The 17190-nt window shown below is 43.8% G+C and overlaps 2 protein-coding genes across 2 annotated transcripts; both read left to right on the top strand.

The window, feature by feature from the left end:
- Positions 1 to 3464: 3464 nt before the first annotated feature.
- LOC147910881 (uncharacterized) lies at positions 3465 to 4673 on the top strand. The gene has a single exon (XM_087412674.1). It carries the CDS (start codon positions 3465 to 3467, stop codon positions 4671 to 4673), a length of 1209 nt encoding a protein of 402 aa, XP_087268800.1.
- A 680-nt stretch (positions 4674 to 5353) lies between these two features.
- Positions 5354 to 15780, top strand: LOC105145370 (uncharacterized). Its single transcript, XM_087412671.1, has 3 exons — positions 5354 to 5585; positions 5684 to 6519; positions 9925 to 15780. The coding sequence occupies exons 1-3, from the start codon at positions 5354 to 5356 to the stop codon at positions 11284 to 11286; spliced, it is 2430 nt and encodes an 809-aa protein (XP_087268797.1). The 3' UTR covers positions 11287 to 15780.
- Positions 15781 to 17190: the final 1410 nt, after the last annotated feature.

Genomic DNA, 17190 nt, shown 5'->3' with positions numbered 1-17190 from the left:
TTCAATACTGACCCAAGAACAATACACATGACGGGACTGAAGAGGATCCTTAGATATTTGAAAGGAACTATCAATTATCAACTACAGTTTGGGAAGCAAAGAAAAATTAAAAAATTAGAATGCGAAACCGATGCGTCGTGGGACAGAACAGAAGATGCCAAATCGTTCAATGGAATCCTACTTTATTGGAATGGAGATTTAGTACATTGGAGATGCAGGAAACAAAAGAGAGTTGCATTATCTTCCACAGAAAGTGAATTAGAGGCAATGTTAGAAGGAGTAAACGAGCTTACATGGACTGCCAAACTATTGCAAAAGATTGGATTATCGAATGAGATACAGTGTGAACTGAGATGCGACAATTTGAACGCCGTCAGACTAGCTAATGGTGGATGTTTGAGATCGGTAATTCAAAAAAAAGGTAAGAATTTCTTCGGTCGACCGACAGTAATTGTTATTGAACGCACGCACAAGGCGAGCTCGTGATTTCATCTCGAGCCTGACTTTAAGCCTCATCAAAGTCAGAGATTCATTGTTCTGTAGTCTTTTCAAAACAATTCGGTACACGCAAACAGGCACCGGCAACGGACCATCGAAAGTTCTAGAACAATTCAATTCGCGCACGCGAGCGCCGCGCTCCGACGAATACGTCACGCGCTGTCACCAATCCCGCGTACGGATTTTCTGTCGCGCATGACTGTTACGTTGAACGTCGCTAGATAAGAATCGAATGCGCCAATCAATTTTGTAAAACCAATGCCACGTGATAATTACGATTGTGGCAAAATTTAATTGGATTTCTCCCAAGAAGAAAGCCCGGACCGGAAGTAATAAATGCTTCGATCTCGTCGGTCCTCAGGGCAGATTACGCAGATTACTTACATAGTTTACACCGCTTAAACCGTTTACACCGCTTAGAATTCTTAGACTTCTTAGAGTTCTTATTTCTAAAAGTTCTTCGAGTTCTTAGAATCATAGTCTCGCTACTATACCGCTTCGTAAAATCGCCGTGCTAACCGTTTAGTGAAATCGCGATAAAACGAAAACCTTTCCGAGAAAATCGCCGAGATTTTTCCATCACCGCGATTCCAAATACAATTTTGGAAAGGGTGACCGCATTTGATATTTTATTAATCTAATATTTAATTGATTATATTTTTTTGACTCTGTAACTGATTATATTAAAGAAAATTCTTTTGTTAAATTAAAAGAAACGGAGTTCTCTTTACTGTCGTGCATCACATCAACCTTGTGCCGTTCTCTCACTCGAATCTTTCCGCGCGGTGCGCTCTCGCACATTTTCTGGTCCTTCGAGCCGGATTCTCGCCGGCATCCGCAGTGTCGAGTGCATCGCGTTCAGTTTGCTAGTGCTGAAGAGTAAAAGTGAGTGATGGGTAAGAAACTGCAGAATTTGCTGACGAAGCAAGACGACCTTCGCGATCGCATGGCTCAGTCAGTATCAGATCTGGAAGAGCTCGGCGCAGCGAACATTACGCTGGCAGCCGCTGAGACATTCGTCGGTCTTCTGAATGGATTGTGGGCGAAATTTGAGGCTCAGCATGAACTCATCATAGAGCATCTTGAAGATGCATTCGCGGAGAGCGAATACAACTCGACCAGAGTCGCTAACTCAGCGAGAGTGACGTACGTCACGCAACGAAGTCTCCTTCTCGACTATGTTCGGAAACTCAAGGCGAAGGAATCGAGTTCACCTTCCAAAACAGAAGGTGAAGTGTCTTTCGGAAAACCGTCGCTGCCTCGCCTCAAGATTAATTCGTTCTCTGGCGCATACGAAGACTGGCCTACATTCCGAGACCTCTTCCAATCCATTGTGGGAGACAATTCATCAATCTCAGCAATCGAGAAATTTCATTACCTGAAAACTTGTCTGAAGGGTCCTGCTAATGAACTGATTCGACCGTTAGCAGTGACCGAAGACAACTATCCACGCGCATGGGAGCTGCTGAGCGCACAGTACGAAAATAAGAGAGAGTTATCACGCTCCAATTTCTCCAAGTTTACCGCCGTGGCTAAGATGAAGAACGAAACTGAGGAGGAGCTCAACCGCATCTTCAACGCCGTGACCAGGGTAGTCAACGGTCAGGAGAGCATTGAAAGGCCTATCGGCTCTCATGGCTTCGATATACTAAATCATCTTGTCGTCGAGCTCTTCGATCCAAGAACTCGCCTGGAATGGGAGTCACTCTCAAGCGCCTCGAGCGACATGCCCACTCATAAAGAGCTGATGGACTTCATAAACCAAAGGGCACGTACCCTCAAAGCCGCCAAACCAAAATCGCTCAAGGTCTCCGACAACCCGTCGCGATCCGCCAAGTCGCATCACGTCAAGAAACACACCGAGTCTTCTCAATGCGTCCTATGCAAGAGTAAGCACCACGTGATGGCGTGTGAAGAATTCAAGAAGAAATCCGCTGTCGACCGCAAGGCCGTCGCCGAAACTCACAAGCTGTGCTTCAACTGTCTCGGCTCTCATACCTTCGCAAAATGCCAGTCGACGAGGACGTGTACTACGTGCAAGTCTCGTCACCACTCGATGTTACACGACGCGTACGTTACACCGAAAACTCAAGAGGTCAGCTCACTGTCGGCAGTGCGCCGCGACAACCACAAGGCTATTTTGCTCGCAACTGCGCGAGTTTCCGTCGCTGATCGTCACGGCAATCGGCATAAAACACGCGTGCTCATCGACCAAGGTTCCGAAATTTCTCTGATCTCCGAGGCTCTGGTCCAGCGCCTACGCTTGCCACGCTCTCGATCCGCAATCGAAATCATCGGCATCAGCGGCAAAAGCTCCGGGCCCAGCAGGGGAAAGGTGACTCTCAAGGTGACCTCGTTAACAACAGGGACCGACTTCACCGTCGGAGCCTTTATTCTGCTACGCCTTTCGCTTTACCAAGGCCCTCAAGCAAGGACCAGAATGGAGTGGCCACATCTAAAGGGGCTCCAATTGGCTGATCCAGACTACGCAGCCAACGATCCTATTGAGCTACTTTTTGGAGCGGAAGTATGCTCAATCATTCTCCAGGATATCCGCAAGGGAGGCCCCCAAGCGCCTATCGCTCAAAAGACACTGCTCGGCTGGATCTTATCGGGAGGTTGCGACCAAGTAACCAACTCAGCACAACGCCACTCGCTTCAGTACACCGTCGATCATGAGCTGGCCGACCTCGTGCACCGCTTCTGGGAGCAGGAACGAGAGGTGCCTGCTCCCGTCGCACTCACGCCAAAAGAGCAGCAATGCGAGGACATCTTCGCGCTGCAGCACCAACGCACTGCCGAAGGACGGTACGTAGTGCGACTACCTTTTGCATCTCCGCCGACGACGCTGGCTGAGACGCGAAGACCTGCTCAATGACTCTTAGTCACCATGGAGCGACGATGTGAAAGAGACGCACGATTCGGCGATCTCTACCTTCCTGAAGGACTACGAGGATCAAGGTCACATGGAATTGGCGCCAGAACCTCCGAATTCCAGCGAAGATCGGTGCTACCTTCCGCATCACGGCGTCCTTCGTGAATCCAGCACCACGACTAAGTTGAGGGTCGTCTTCAACGGATCACAGCGTACAAGGTCAGGTGAGTCACTTAACACTCAGCTGCTGGTGGGGGCTAACCTGCTGCCACCCCTCGCGAACGTACTTCTGCGGTGGCGGTGGCACCGGTACGCGCTGGTGGCCGACATCGAGAAGATGTATCGGCAAATTCTTGTGCACCCCGACGACCATAGGCATCAGTGCATACTTTGGCGCCACAGCATCGACGAACCGATACGCGAGTTTACGTTGAAGACCGTTACTTACGGTCTCGCTTGCGCGCCATTTCTCGCCATTCGCACGCTGCGTCAACTCGCCGATGACGACGGACCGCGTTTCCCTCGCGGCGCGAATGCGTTGCGACACGATTGCTACGTCGACGATGTCGTAACCGGAGCGCATAGGAAAGACGATGCGATCGCTCTTCAAATCGAGCTACGCAACCTCTGCATGGCGGGCGGGTTCTCTCTCCGAAAGTGGGCCGCCAACTGCCAGGAGCTGCTTCGCGACATTCCGTCTGAGTACTGTCTCACCAGAGATTCGCGGTCGTGGGAACTAGAGAACCACTCAACGCTGGGATTGCGCTGGTATCCAACCAGGGACGAATTCGCCTTCTCTGTTCCTCGTCGCACCGTCGTCACGTTCACCAAGAGAAGTCTGCTGTCGGAGACCACTCGACTCTTCGACCCGCTCGGATGGCTAGCTCCAGTGACCATTCAAGCTAAAATTCTAATTCAATCGGCCTGGCTGCAACAGCTAGATTGGGACGCACCATTGCCGTCAACCATCGCTGGAAAGTGGAAGCGGCTCTGGGAAGAACTTCCACTGCTTGAGAAGCTCAAAGTCGGCCGCTGGCTCGGCACCGGCGATACGAACTCTCAACTCGAACTGCACGGCTTCGCAGACACGTCCGAAAGAGGTTACGCCGCCGTGGTGTACCTCCGTATCACCGCAAACAACCAAACGAAGACTCTGTTGTTGACCGCCAAAAGCAAGATCGCGCCGATCAAGCTCGTTTCTCTCCCGCGACTCGAACTCTGCGCCGCCGCCTTGCTTTCAAGCGTGCTCGTGCACACGCGCTCTGTGCTAAACCTGGCGACAACGCCAGTGATCCTGTAGTCAGACTCCAAGGTCACGCTCCACTGAATTCGAGGTCACGCCTCGCGCTGGAAAACATACGTGGCCAACAGGGTGTCACGAATCCAGCAGCAGCTTCCAGAGGCTCAATGGCATCACGTCCCGGGAAAGGACAACCCTGCCGACTGTACCTCCCGGGGACTGACACCAAGCGAGCTCCTCAGCCATTCCTTATGGTGGACGGGCCCCGCCTGGTTGTGCGGGAATTCGACATTATGGCCAAGCGTCAACCTGGAGCCCATCAAGGACGTACCAGAGCGGCGGGCCACAACACTCGCAGCAGTCGTCAGGAGCAACCTCGAGCCGGAAGAACTGCTCAGATTCTCGTCGCTTCTCCGGCTGCTCAGAGTGACTTCCTGGTGCGTGCGTTGGCGTCACCGCGGTCACGCGGTCGGTTCTGTGGACGGTCAGCACAACGGGTCGGCGCTTCTCCCAGCCGAACTCGACGCGGCGCTCATCAGGTGGATACGCATAGTGCAGTCACGGCATTACCAAGAGGAGAGAGCAGCTCTCGAAGACAAACGCGACCTTGCCAGATCCAGCCATCTGCGAACCCTCAGCCCGTGCATGGACGAGCACGGAGTTCTGCGAGTTGGAGGGCGCCTTAAGCACGCAGCGCTGTCGTTCGACGAGCGACATCCGATCATCGTGCCTCCAAGGTCATGGCTCACTCGCCTGCTGGTGGAAGCCTACCATCGCCGTACTCTTCACGGAGGAGTCCAGATGACCCTGGGATTGCTTCGCCTCCGATTCTGGATTCCACATGGTCGAGCAGTAGTCAAGCGATGGCTGCATCAATGCGTGACGTGCACTCGGTGGAGGGCTGCCACTCCGCAACCGAAAATGGGGAACCTTCCTCCAGGGAGAGTGACTCCTGCACGCCCATTTCTTCACGTGGGCATCGACTACGCCGGGCCTATTTTCATCAGGACGAGCAAAGGGCGGGGGCACAGCGTTCACAAAGCATTCATCGCAGTTTTTGTTTGTTTTAGATCCAAGGCCGTTCACCTTGAGACTGTTTCAGCTTACAAGGCCCGACGCCTTCCTGGCTACTCTCCGTCGATTCACATCTCGCCGAGGACAGTGCTCGGACATATACTCTGATTGCGGCACCAATTTTTTGGGCGCCGACCGGCAACTTCGCGAGATGCTTCGAGCCTCCTCAGCAGAAGGACGAAAGATCGCACACGTAGCTACATCGGAGGGAATACATTGGCATTTCAATCCCCCTTCGGCACCTCATTTTGGTGGACTCTGGGAGGCGGCCGTGAAATCGGCTAAGTATCACCTGCGCCGAACCATCGGCGAAACCAGGCTCACCTACGAGGAAATGAGCACCCTGCTCGCACAAGTGGAGGCATGCCTGAACTCCCGGCCCATGCATGCCCTCTCAGACGACTCCGACGACCTCACGGCTCTGACACCAGGTCACCTGCTCATTGGGGCATCACTGCTGGCCATTCCTGAGCCGTCCTTGTCGGGCGAGAAGGAGAATTTGCTTTCCAGGTGGCAACTTATTCAGCGAATGCGAGACCACTTCTGGCAGAGATGGTCACGCGAGTATTTACACACTCTGGCTACCAGACCGAAATGGACCAAGGACGCTTTGCCACCACGCCTTGGATCGCTATGCATGCTTCGTTCCGAGCTCTCACCGCCAAATAAGTGGCCTCTGGCGCGGATCACGCAGCTACATCCTGGAGACGACGGCGTAGTGCGAGTGATCACAGTCAAAACCGCCTCATCCGAATTAATTCGTCCTCTAGTCAAATTAGTTTTATTGCCAGAAGAGGCTAACGCGTTTATCTCGCACGACAGTGCATCAAATGTAAAGAAGAGCTTGAATTGATCGCGTGTACTTTCGTGAATCATTTCGTCAATGTTATTTATCAGATAACTCTCGTTTACGGCTCAAGTTCTTCCACGAATTCATTGTATTGTATCGCTTGTTTTATTTTCGCGTTTACTGTTTTTTTTGTAATCTCAATGCGTAACCTTATACATATATCATCACGGAGATGACGAGGCGGGCGGGATGTTTGAGATCGGTAATTCAAAAAAAAGGTAAGAATTCCTTCGGTCGACCGACAGTAATTGTTATTGAACGCACGCACAAGGCGAGCTCGTGATTTTATCTCGAGCCTGACTTTAAGCCTCATCAAAGTCAGAGATTCATTGTTCTGTAGTCTTTTCAAAACAATTCGGTACACGCAAACAGGCACCGGCAACGGACCATCGAAAGTTCTAGAACAATTCAATTCGCGCACGCGAGCGCCGCGCTCCGACGAATACGTCACGCGCTGTCACCAATCCCGCGCACGGATTTTCTGTCGCGCATGACTGTTACGTTGAACGTCGCTAGATAAGAATCGAATGCGGCAATCAATTTTGTAAAACCAATGCCACGTGATAATTACGTGATAATTGTGGCAAAATTTAATTGGATTTCTCCCAAGAAGAAAGCCCGGACCGGAAGTAATAAATGCTTCGATCTCGCCGGTCCTCAGGGCAGATTACGCAGATTACTTACATAGTTTACACCGCTTAAACCGTTTACACCGCTTAGAATTCTTAGACTTCTTAGAGTTCTTATTTCTAAAAGATCTTCGAGTTCTTAGAATCATAGTCTTGCTACTATACCGCTTCGTAAAATCGCCGTGCTAACCGTTTAGTGAAATCGCGATAAAACGAATCTTTCCGAGAAAATCGCCGAGATTTTTCCATCATCGCGATTCCAAATACAATTTTGGAAAGGGTGACCGCATTTGATATTTTGTTAATCTAATATTTAATTGATTATATTTTTTTGACTCTGTAACTGATTATATTAAAGAAAATTCTTTTGTTAAATTAAAAGAAACGGAGTTCTCTTTACTGTCGTGCATCATATCAACCTTGTGCCGTTCTCTCACTCGAATCTTTCCGCGCGGTGCGCTCTCGCACAGTGGAAATTTCAAAACAAAATCTAAACTAATGAATAGAAGATGCCAATACATCCGAGAGACAGTGAAAGAACAGAACATTCTCGTTAGACATGAGCCAAAAGATAACATGAGAGCAGATTGTTTGACTAAACCCTTAAGTGGCTCCACTTTACTAAAAAATGTAAAGAAATTTATGTCAACCATGGATCAATAAAACCAAGGGGGCTGATTGTGAGAGGTTGTTTTTATTATATAAATGTAATATTTTTCTGTTAATAGGTATAAATAAGCAGACATAAAAATTACTAGGATTCAGAGACCAATAGGAAACGATCTCGAGGATAGGTAGTGTCACGTCAGCGGTACTTATAAAACTTGTCCAGGAATGTCCCTGGCCAAATTACAAATTTTTCCTTACTTCAATAACCGACGGGGCACTAGAACTGCAGGGACCGCCCCTGACATCTTCTCCCCACCTCACGCGCCCTACCAGCATGGAGGGGCACCTTTTTCCTGAAAGCGTTCGGGTTCTAAAAACGGGACTTGTTCTCGCGAGCAGCGAGTTTTTGAGGAGTAGTTCAAAACTTCCCGGGGTCGGGTCTGGTCGAAGAGAAACGGTCTCTTCCAGAGTATCGCGATTTCTAGTTAAATTCCTAAATTCTACTCGCGTGAGCAATCCAATCTAATCATAGGTACATCTTATTTAATCTTCCTAGTTAACCGCGTCTAATTATTATAAATAGTTATAACATAAGTCTGGATATGTGTGTAGCAACTGTAGAAGTTATAAAATACACTAATTACTTTTGAGCAATTATAAGTACGTATATATATTAATATTTGACGAAACCTCTCCTTTTACAATAAACGCCGCCGCGCGTATACGTTTATCGTTTAACTTGGAGATCGTGTGTGTGAACGAGCGGAATCAGCGCCGGCCAATCATCGAGCACCTACAAGGAGCCTGACCAACCAGAGTCCAGACTGAGCCGCGCGTCCCGCACCACGGACCGAACCACCAGCAAGATTCATGAAGGTATTACCATATGTTCGAGATCGGTAATTCAAAAAAAAGGTAAGAATTCCTTCGGTCGACCGACAGTAATTGTTATTGAACGCACGCACAAGGCGAGCTCGTGATTTCATCTCGAGCCTGACTTTAAGCCTCATCAAAGTCAGAGATTCATTGTTCTTTAGCCTTTTCAAAACAATTCGGTACACGCAAACAGGCACCGGCAACGGAACATCGAAAGTTCTAGAACAATTCGATTCGCGCACGCGAGCGCCGCGCTCCGACGAATACGTCACGCGCTGTCACCAATCCCGCGTACGGATTTTCTGTCGCGCATGACTGTTACGTTGAACGTCGCTAGAAAAGAATCGAAAGCGCCAATCAATTTTGTACAACCAATGCCACGTGATAATTACGATTGTGGCTAAATTTAATTGGATTTCTCCCAAGAAGAAAGCCCGGACCGGAAGTAATAAATGCTTCGATCTCGCCGGTCCTCAGGGCAGATTGCGCTGATTGCTTACATAGTTTACACTGCTTAAACCGTTTACACCGCTTAGAATTCTTAGACTTCTTAGAGTTCTTATTTCTAAAAGTTCTTCGAGTTCTTAGAATCATAGTCTCGCTACTATACCGCTTCGTTAAATCGCCGCGCTAACCGCTTAGTGAAATCGCGATAAAATGACTCTTTCCGAGAAAATCGCCGAGATTTTCCATCACCGCGATTCCAAATACAATTTTGGAAAGGGTGACCGCTTTTGATATTTTGTTAATCTAATTTTTAATTAATTATATTCTTTGACTCTGTAACTGATTATATTAAAGAAAATTCTTTTGTTCAATTGAAAGAAACGGAGTTCTCTTCACTGTCGTGCATCACATCACCTTGTGCCGTTCTCTCACTCGAATCTTTCCGCGCGGTGCGCTCTCGCTCTGGTTCGCTCTCGCACATTTTTTGGTCCTTCGAGCCGGATTTAAACTAGCGAGAAAGACAGTAAGACAAACGCCGCATCACTTTAAAAATTTCACGATCAGCGCTCTCGCTCTGGTTCGCTCTCGCACACCATAGGTTTCTTCTTAATCGAAAGGACGCGCAACTCGATTTGTTACCCGCCATTGGTCCCCAGTTTGTCCAGGTATTAATTACCAACGGTTGGACCTTGGGACGTAACATATTTTGGTGACAGCGGTGGGATGATATATAAAATCTCACCACGCGAATCGATTATTTAACCTCGTTGTACTTCCGCATCCCGTTATGGATACTCGCTCAACAAAGAGAGACGAAGGCGTATAGCTCAGCGAAGAGGAGCTGGAGGCGCTGCGGCAAGCACTCGCGAAACAGGAGGAACGCTTGCGGAAACAGGGCGCAGCCTTGGATAGGGAACGGGCGGAAATAGGAAAAGAGCGCGAGATCGAAAAAGCGCGATTACAGGCCGAACGCGACACGCTCACACGACAACTTGAAACCGAGAAAACACAACTCCGGGCTGAGCGTAGCGCCCTAGAACGAACCCGCGAAACGATAAATCAAGAGTCAAGCCGCGAACGAATCGCCGACCATGAAACCGAGCACGGATACGTAGACAGATCGCGTAATTACGGAGACGGCAACGTCTGTGAACTGCTCATTTCGTTCAAGAACGAAATATTTCGAGAAATTAATAGCCTCCGTCGTGATGTAGATAAGGTAAGACTCCACGATCCCCTACTTACGCCGTCCGACGGCCAACGTCCGTTCGAATCGCAACCCCATGCTTTCCTACAGGAGAACTGTATGGAATCTTCCCAGCCACCAAAGGTCTCGTTCCGGGAAGCCACTGAATGCGTTCCCTCTTTCGACGGATATAATATTCCGCTATCGCAATTTATTCGGGGTTGTCGTCGCGCTAGAGAAATCATCTCTCCCTCCTCGGAGAGGAACCTAACGAAAATACTGATAAACAAATTGAGAGGGCGTGCTCATTACGCAGTGGAAGACGAGCCATGCGATACGGTAACTCAACTAATAGATCTTTTAAACGGGGCCTTCGGATCGTCTAACACAATCGATCAATATCGTGGCGAGTTAAGTACGTCATACATAAAGAAAAACGAACATATGCTAGATTATATTAGTCGAGTAAAGGATTTGCGTACCGCGATTCTCGACGTCGAGCGTCGTACGGGAGGAACCCTGCATCCCCGAAGGATAGCCGAAGTAGACGCGCTCACTGCAAGATCATTTTGCGAAGGTCTCCCCCTCCAATATCGATTGCAACTCACATCGGAACACCGCGAGAACCCATTCGAGGCATTTTCCGCAGCCAAGTCCCTCGCAAAAAGGGAGGAGCTCGATAAACAAAGATACAACGTTCGAAACATGTACGAAAACGTACCTCAACGACTACCTCTCGCAAGCTCGCCCTACCGCCCTCTCGCTCAATCAACCCCCCGACGTGAGGAGCCTCTCTCTAGATACCGGCCCGAAGAAACGCGAGGAAATGTTGGTGACCAGAGAAACTTAAATTACTCATATACTAGAGATATACGCCCTCCTGAACCGTATCGTAGCCGCGAGAATCGCGCCGGCAGCAATGCGCCCCCTGATCGCTACACCAATACTCGTTCCGATAAATGGTGCCGATATTGCAAAAACGCGGGCCATGAGATCGAATAATGTCGGAAACGTGAATATAATAACTCCCGGGTCAACCAGGGAAACGCCGGGAGCCCCTCGGGAATAACGGACGAATCTCGAGCGGGGAGAATTCAGGAAAATTGTCCGGTGCGCGCGATCGAAACCCAATCAGACAATATCGCGAACGACGCATCGCAGTCTTAAATCCTCGCGATTTCTCTCACGCACCTACTGTCGTCATTTCTGCCGACGGATTACTACAATCAACAGAATTCATGATTGATACAGGTGCTGCGCCAAATTTAATAAAAATACGCAATCTACATCCCGAGATATGCATTCAAACTCAGCAGTCGATTCTCCTTAGCGGAATAACCGACGGAAATATAAAAACTCTCGGGGCCGTCGAAATAAAATTTATGGGATACGCCATAATCTTGCAAGTTGTAACGAACGACTTTCCAATTTCTCAAGAGGGAATCCTAGGATCGGATTTCTTATGCAGCGCCACAAAAATCGACTTCGTACAAAAAATTCTAACGTGGCGGGACATCACGATACCTTTTACTCAACGAAATACCGTAATCGTCCCACCTAGATCTCGTCTCACTATTCCGGTGCGAATTGTCAATTCAGAATTATCGGAAGGGTATGTTCCACGAATTAATATATGCGAAAACGTGTACCTAGGTAGCGCGTTAGTAGCTAATCGTGACGGTAGAGCCCTTATTAGCGTAATAAATGCGAGCGAAATCGACCAAGAAATAGAAATTCCTATAATTCAGCTCGAGGAAGTCGAAATTGTCTCCGACGGGCGAACAAGCGGCGCTTTGCTATTCGAAGGACGTGCTTCGGCCTTAGGGCACGAGGAACCGAATAGCGCAAAAAATGACCGCACATTCCAAGTTGCCTCTACCACAGAAAAAACCGTCCCTAGGGACGAGCGCAAAGAACAAATAAAAACCTGTCCTACGACTCGACCACCTAAACGACGAGGAAACGGCGCACGTGAATAAGTTAATAAACAAATACAACGATCTTTTCCACATACCGTCCGACCCATTGGGATACACAAATGCCATGCGTCATAAGATAAACACCACTGATAACCATCCTGTCTACACTAAACAATACCGATATCCTCCCATCCATAAGAAATAAATAAACAAATAGAGGCTCTCCTAGATAATGGCACCATCTCTCCTTCCGACTCCCCCTACAACTCCCCCCTCTGGATAGTCCCCAAGAAGCCCGACTCATTAGGTAATAAACGCTGGCGCATGGTAATCGATTACCGTACATTAAACGAAAAAACGATTGGCGACGCGAATTTTATTTAATTTCTATATATTTTATCTACGTTACATTTCTATTTTTATCTTGTCGTCACATTGAAAATGATCCAACAGGGATCGAAACGTTTGTTTTTGTTCACTTACTGACTGTCAAATTATATTTTACGTTTTTTAATTTCATGACATGTTTTATTTCATTTTTTAACTGTTTAATGCACATTGTTATATTGTGTTGATTGTTTTAGGCTCGTAGCCTTTATTCTTTTCATTTATTTTAATTTATTGAGCCTTATTATTTTTATAATTTTAAATTTAAATTTCACGGGATTTTATCATCAGGATTTTCAATATAACTTCGCGGAGTTACCCAAAATTATCAACAGAACTATCAGAAATCTTCAAAAAATTTAAACGTTTAATTATTTAAAATTTAAACGTTTAATAATTATTTAAAATTTAAACGTTTAATAATTTAAAATTTAAATGTTTATTACAATTTTTTAAGATTAATTTGGAAAATTTGGAGGGTTTATTAATATTTTAGATTGATTGCGTTCGGAAAAGTCCGATAACCATATCGGCATGGTAACTATCATTTCTGAAATTAATTCATTTATATGAATATATATTAATTTAATATCTCAACACTCAGACCGTAGTAGCGCTTCGTATTTAAAGTAATGTTATTCAAAAAATTTTTTGTACTTCAAAATTAGAAAATGAATATCTATAATCTCTTGTAACTTTTTCTATTTTAATTCTACGAATTTTTGTCATAAGAATTTTCGATAGAACTCCACGGAAACTAATCAAAACTCTCATCGAAATTGTCAGAAGTCTTCACAAAATTTTTTGTGCTTTAAAAATAATCGACACTATTATCGTTTGGAACTTTTCTAATTTTAATTCCACAATTTTTGGTCATAATGATTTTCGATAAAACTCCGGGGGAGCTACACACAACTGTTAACAGAACCGTCAGAACTCTTCAAAAATTTTTTGATACTTTAAAATTAGGAAATAGGCACATATTACCGCTTGTAACTTTTTGAATTTAAATTCCACGGGATTTTGTAATAAGGATTTTCGATAGAAAACCGCGGGGTCTACCCAGAACTCTTAAAAGAACCGTCAGAACTTTTGAAAACATTTTTTGTACTTCAAAATTAGGAAAGGGACATCTATTATCGCTTGCAACATTTACAATTTTAATTCCGGATTTTTGCCATAATCGTTTTCGATAAACTCCGCAGGGGTTATCCTGCAGAGTTCTAAAAAAAAATCGCAATGAGAAAATTGGATCAAACTTACATTTTCGAAGTTATGCCAATGTATTGGGTACCTATTTTGAATATTCAATCACCTTTTTATTTTCTTTTTAGAACATAACTATTTCAAAAATAGATCAAGAACTGTGGAACTATTGGGAATCCATCCATAATCGTAATGAAACATGATTTTTTCCAAAAATAGGAAGCTGCGTGAGGTTAACCCCCCATATCTTTAAATCACATTTTTATGTCTGTAATGGTCAGAATTATCTCCTAAAATTATTAGGAACTGTGGAACTATTGAAAATCATATAAAAAAAATTGGATTTTTTATAAAAAAGAGGGCGCCCAACAGGAGTAGTCGAGTGTTCTTCTAACATCCCACTGTGATGATGGTCACTTTTGTAAGGCTCAAGGCTCATTACACATATTGTATTAGCAAATCCAATGTTTTATTGATACTTTATATAAATTACCAACACTTTAATACATAACATAAATCAATATATAAATGTTACAATAAAGTATACAATGATCACAATACAGTGATTGACCATTTCCCAATCAGAAATAATAATGAAATCGACGTCAATCAACGTCGAATCGACGTTGATTCGATGTCGATTCTATTATCATTTCTGACTAGGTTCCTGTGAATTTTTGTGTACACGCACCGGCAGGAATGGCGTTCGGCGCGTGGCACTACACACTCATATCGAATAGAGAGCCTATAATCAGAGTGGCGCCATACGAGAGATGACGTCATGTTTTAACGAAATTCTGCGAGAGAGAAAGAGATATACGGTCTCAGTCTATCCAACAGACTGTCAATTTTAGGGTTAGGTATAACAACATTGAACGACATGTAGATACGTAAAGGTACATTGATAAAAATAAAATTATCGAAATTATTTTAGAAATATAATTGGATATATATACCGTATATAATACCGTTTTGTAACAATTCATTAAAAAAAGGATATGTCTGAAAGACACGGAACGCCGAATGAATTGGTTAAAGAGTATAAATGGCAAATATAAAAATTGGACACGTCAAAAAATTCATCTGTATGTGAAGTAAAGTAATTTATTCTTTATAAATAATGTATTTAAAATATTAAAATAAAAATGTATTATAACATAAAGTATACACAGATTAATTATAATATCTGAAGACACGGTAGTGTCTTGGTATATGTATAAGTATTGGATCATCTAAAAAGTATCCGCGGTTTTTTGTCACTAGATGTGTGTTGATGGTCATATATCTAGTGACAAAGTACCGCGGATACTTTTTAGATGAATATATGTACTAAGTATATGTATAGTCATCACATTGGTTACGAATTTAATTCTTTCTCTTTTTGTCGTAATCTTTTCAATTATATATCATTGCATTGTGAGTATAAATCAAATAAAATGATAATTACGAATGATAATATTTAATATATAATATTTTATAAAATGGTATATACATATATAATATTTTTCTGAATTTTTGATTTCTTTTATATTATTACAGATGCATTTTGCTCCTAAAATATAGGAAACAGAGAATGGATAATAAACTAACGCATTTAATAGCGCAAATAATGTGTAATATTACAAAATGTATAATACAATATTGCAAAATGTACACTAGTACAAAATAAATGAAATTTTATAATAAATAATATATGTAAAAGTTTTATTATTTTATATACAATGTTTATTTATTATCATTTTTTAATTTGTCACAAGCATTTTTGAGCATTTTTTAGCATAAATTTAAAATTTAGAAAATAATGTGTTTAAAAAACTGAATGGCTAAAACATGGCGGATCAATCACAAGTGATACCCATATAGCGTCACTCTGATTGTAGGCTCTCTAATATCGAAGCGCACACATATGTGTTACTGGAAACGCGGAGGAGGCGAGGAGTGCGAAGAGAGAAAGTAATGGAGGGCACTCCGATATTCTTTCCTTAGCGCAAGGTGCACGATTGAGAGAGAAAGCGTAATTGGACGTGATGTCGGGTTGCGGTGTCCTTTTGCTGTCTCACACATTTGTTACTAGCACGAATCATGATATAAAGACATATGCTCATCCGGTGGTATTCCATTGCGCACATATAAAATAGAGGAATATATAAAACAGAGGAAGTAAGCACGTGACCGTCACCAGGTCACATTCAAGTAATTTTGGTTAATTACGGAGCGGTTCGAGTTCATGCAATGTGGCTGTAAAACACGATCACGAACGGTACAAAAACATGTTGTAACATGTTGTCTTGTATTTAATCAGAAAAGTGTTGCTGATATAAAGTAACTCGTGTAACCCTGTGTGGCGTGTGTTTATCATAAAGTGATCATTAATGAAGTACATTAATAATGAATTGCGCAGAAAAAGGCTGCAAAAACTATTATCGGAAGACGAAAAATCTTCCGGGCGAAACTGTGAGATATTTTTCATTTCCGAGAGACAAAGATATCTGCATTAAGTGAAGTCTGCGCAAATAAAGATATTTCTGTTATCAAAGATAAGGTCTTAAGAAAGTATACAATCTAGTTTTAGCTATGGGAAATAGTATCTTCGAGATATGTAAAAAATTGCTCCCTCCCGATTGTATTTTGATGATTGTATTTTGTAACAATACTAATACATACAAATAGTATAAGAAGAAAATAATGATTTCTTTTCCTTGCTTTTTATTTATGAATAGATTTATGCTTGTTATTTCATATTGTATTACAAAGTTTAAACAACAAATTGTCTCGAAAAACATTATTTTTAACAGCAAAAGAAATAATTATTTTCTGTAATCTAATGCATTTATACGGTTATGTAGTAAAAATGAATTTCGGCAAATTGCAAATACCAATGTGTTACACTTTTTCTTAATAGGAATAAATTGAAAAATATTTAATAAATATCTGATCGATAATAACTTAACATATATTTGATTTTATTTAGGGAGAATGTGTTTAATACATTTTAAACCGTCGTGTTTTAAAAAATCTTTGCGAATAGAATTGCTGAGATATTCTCTAAAAAGAGTTCGTAAATGGAAAGACTATGCAGTTCCCACGTTGTATTTATTTAATGTGGAAAATACACAATCATGTTAATGAAGGAAGATTTATATCATTGAAAGTAAATACGTTTCAAACAATGATAAATGTGCCAATCGATAATGCCAATACCTGGAGAAGGGTCAAATGTCTCAATGGACATCGATGTTGTAGGAAGAGTGCCTCCATCTACAGTCATGGCAAATGGATTTTGCCGATAATCAGAAAAAATTTCGATTGCGTTAGTGCACATAAAAAAAAAAGGTAGATTCATCAACGAATACGGATGTATTCAAAGACAGTACCGAACATGTAACACCAAGTA

Source organism: Acromyrmex echinatior, chromosome 1, assembly GCF_024713525.1.
Source record: "Acromyrmex echinatior isolate Ae372 chromosome 1, ASM2471352v2, whole genome shotgun sequence".
Taxonomy (NCBI): domain Eukaryota; kingdom Metazoa; phylum Arthropoda; class Insecta; order Hymenoptera; family Formicidae; genus Acromyrmex; species Acromyrmex echinatior.
The sequence above is the reverse complement of the archived record's forward strand: the minus strand, read 5'-3'. Positions and strand labels throughout refer to the sequence as shown.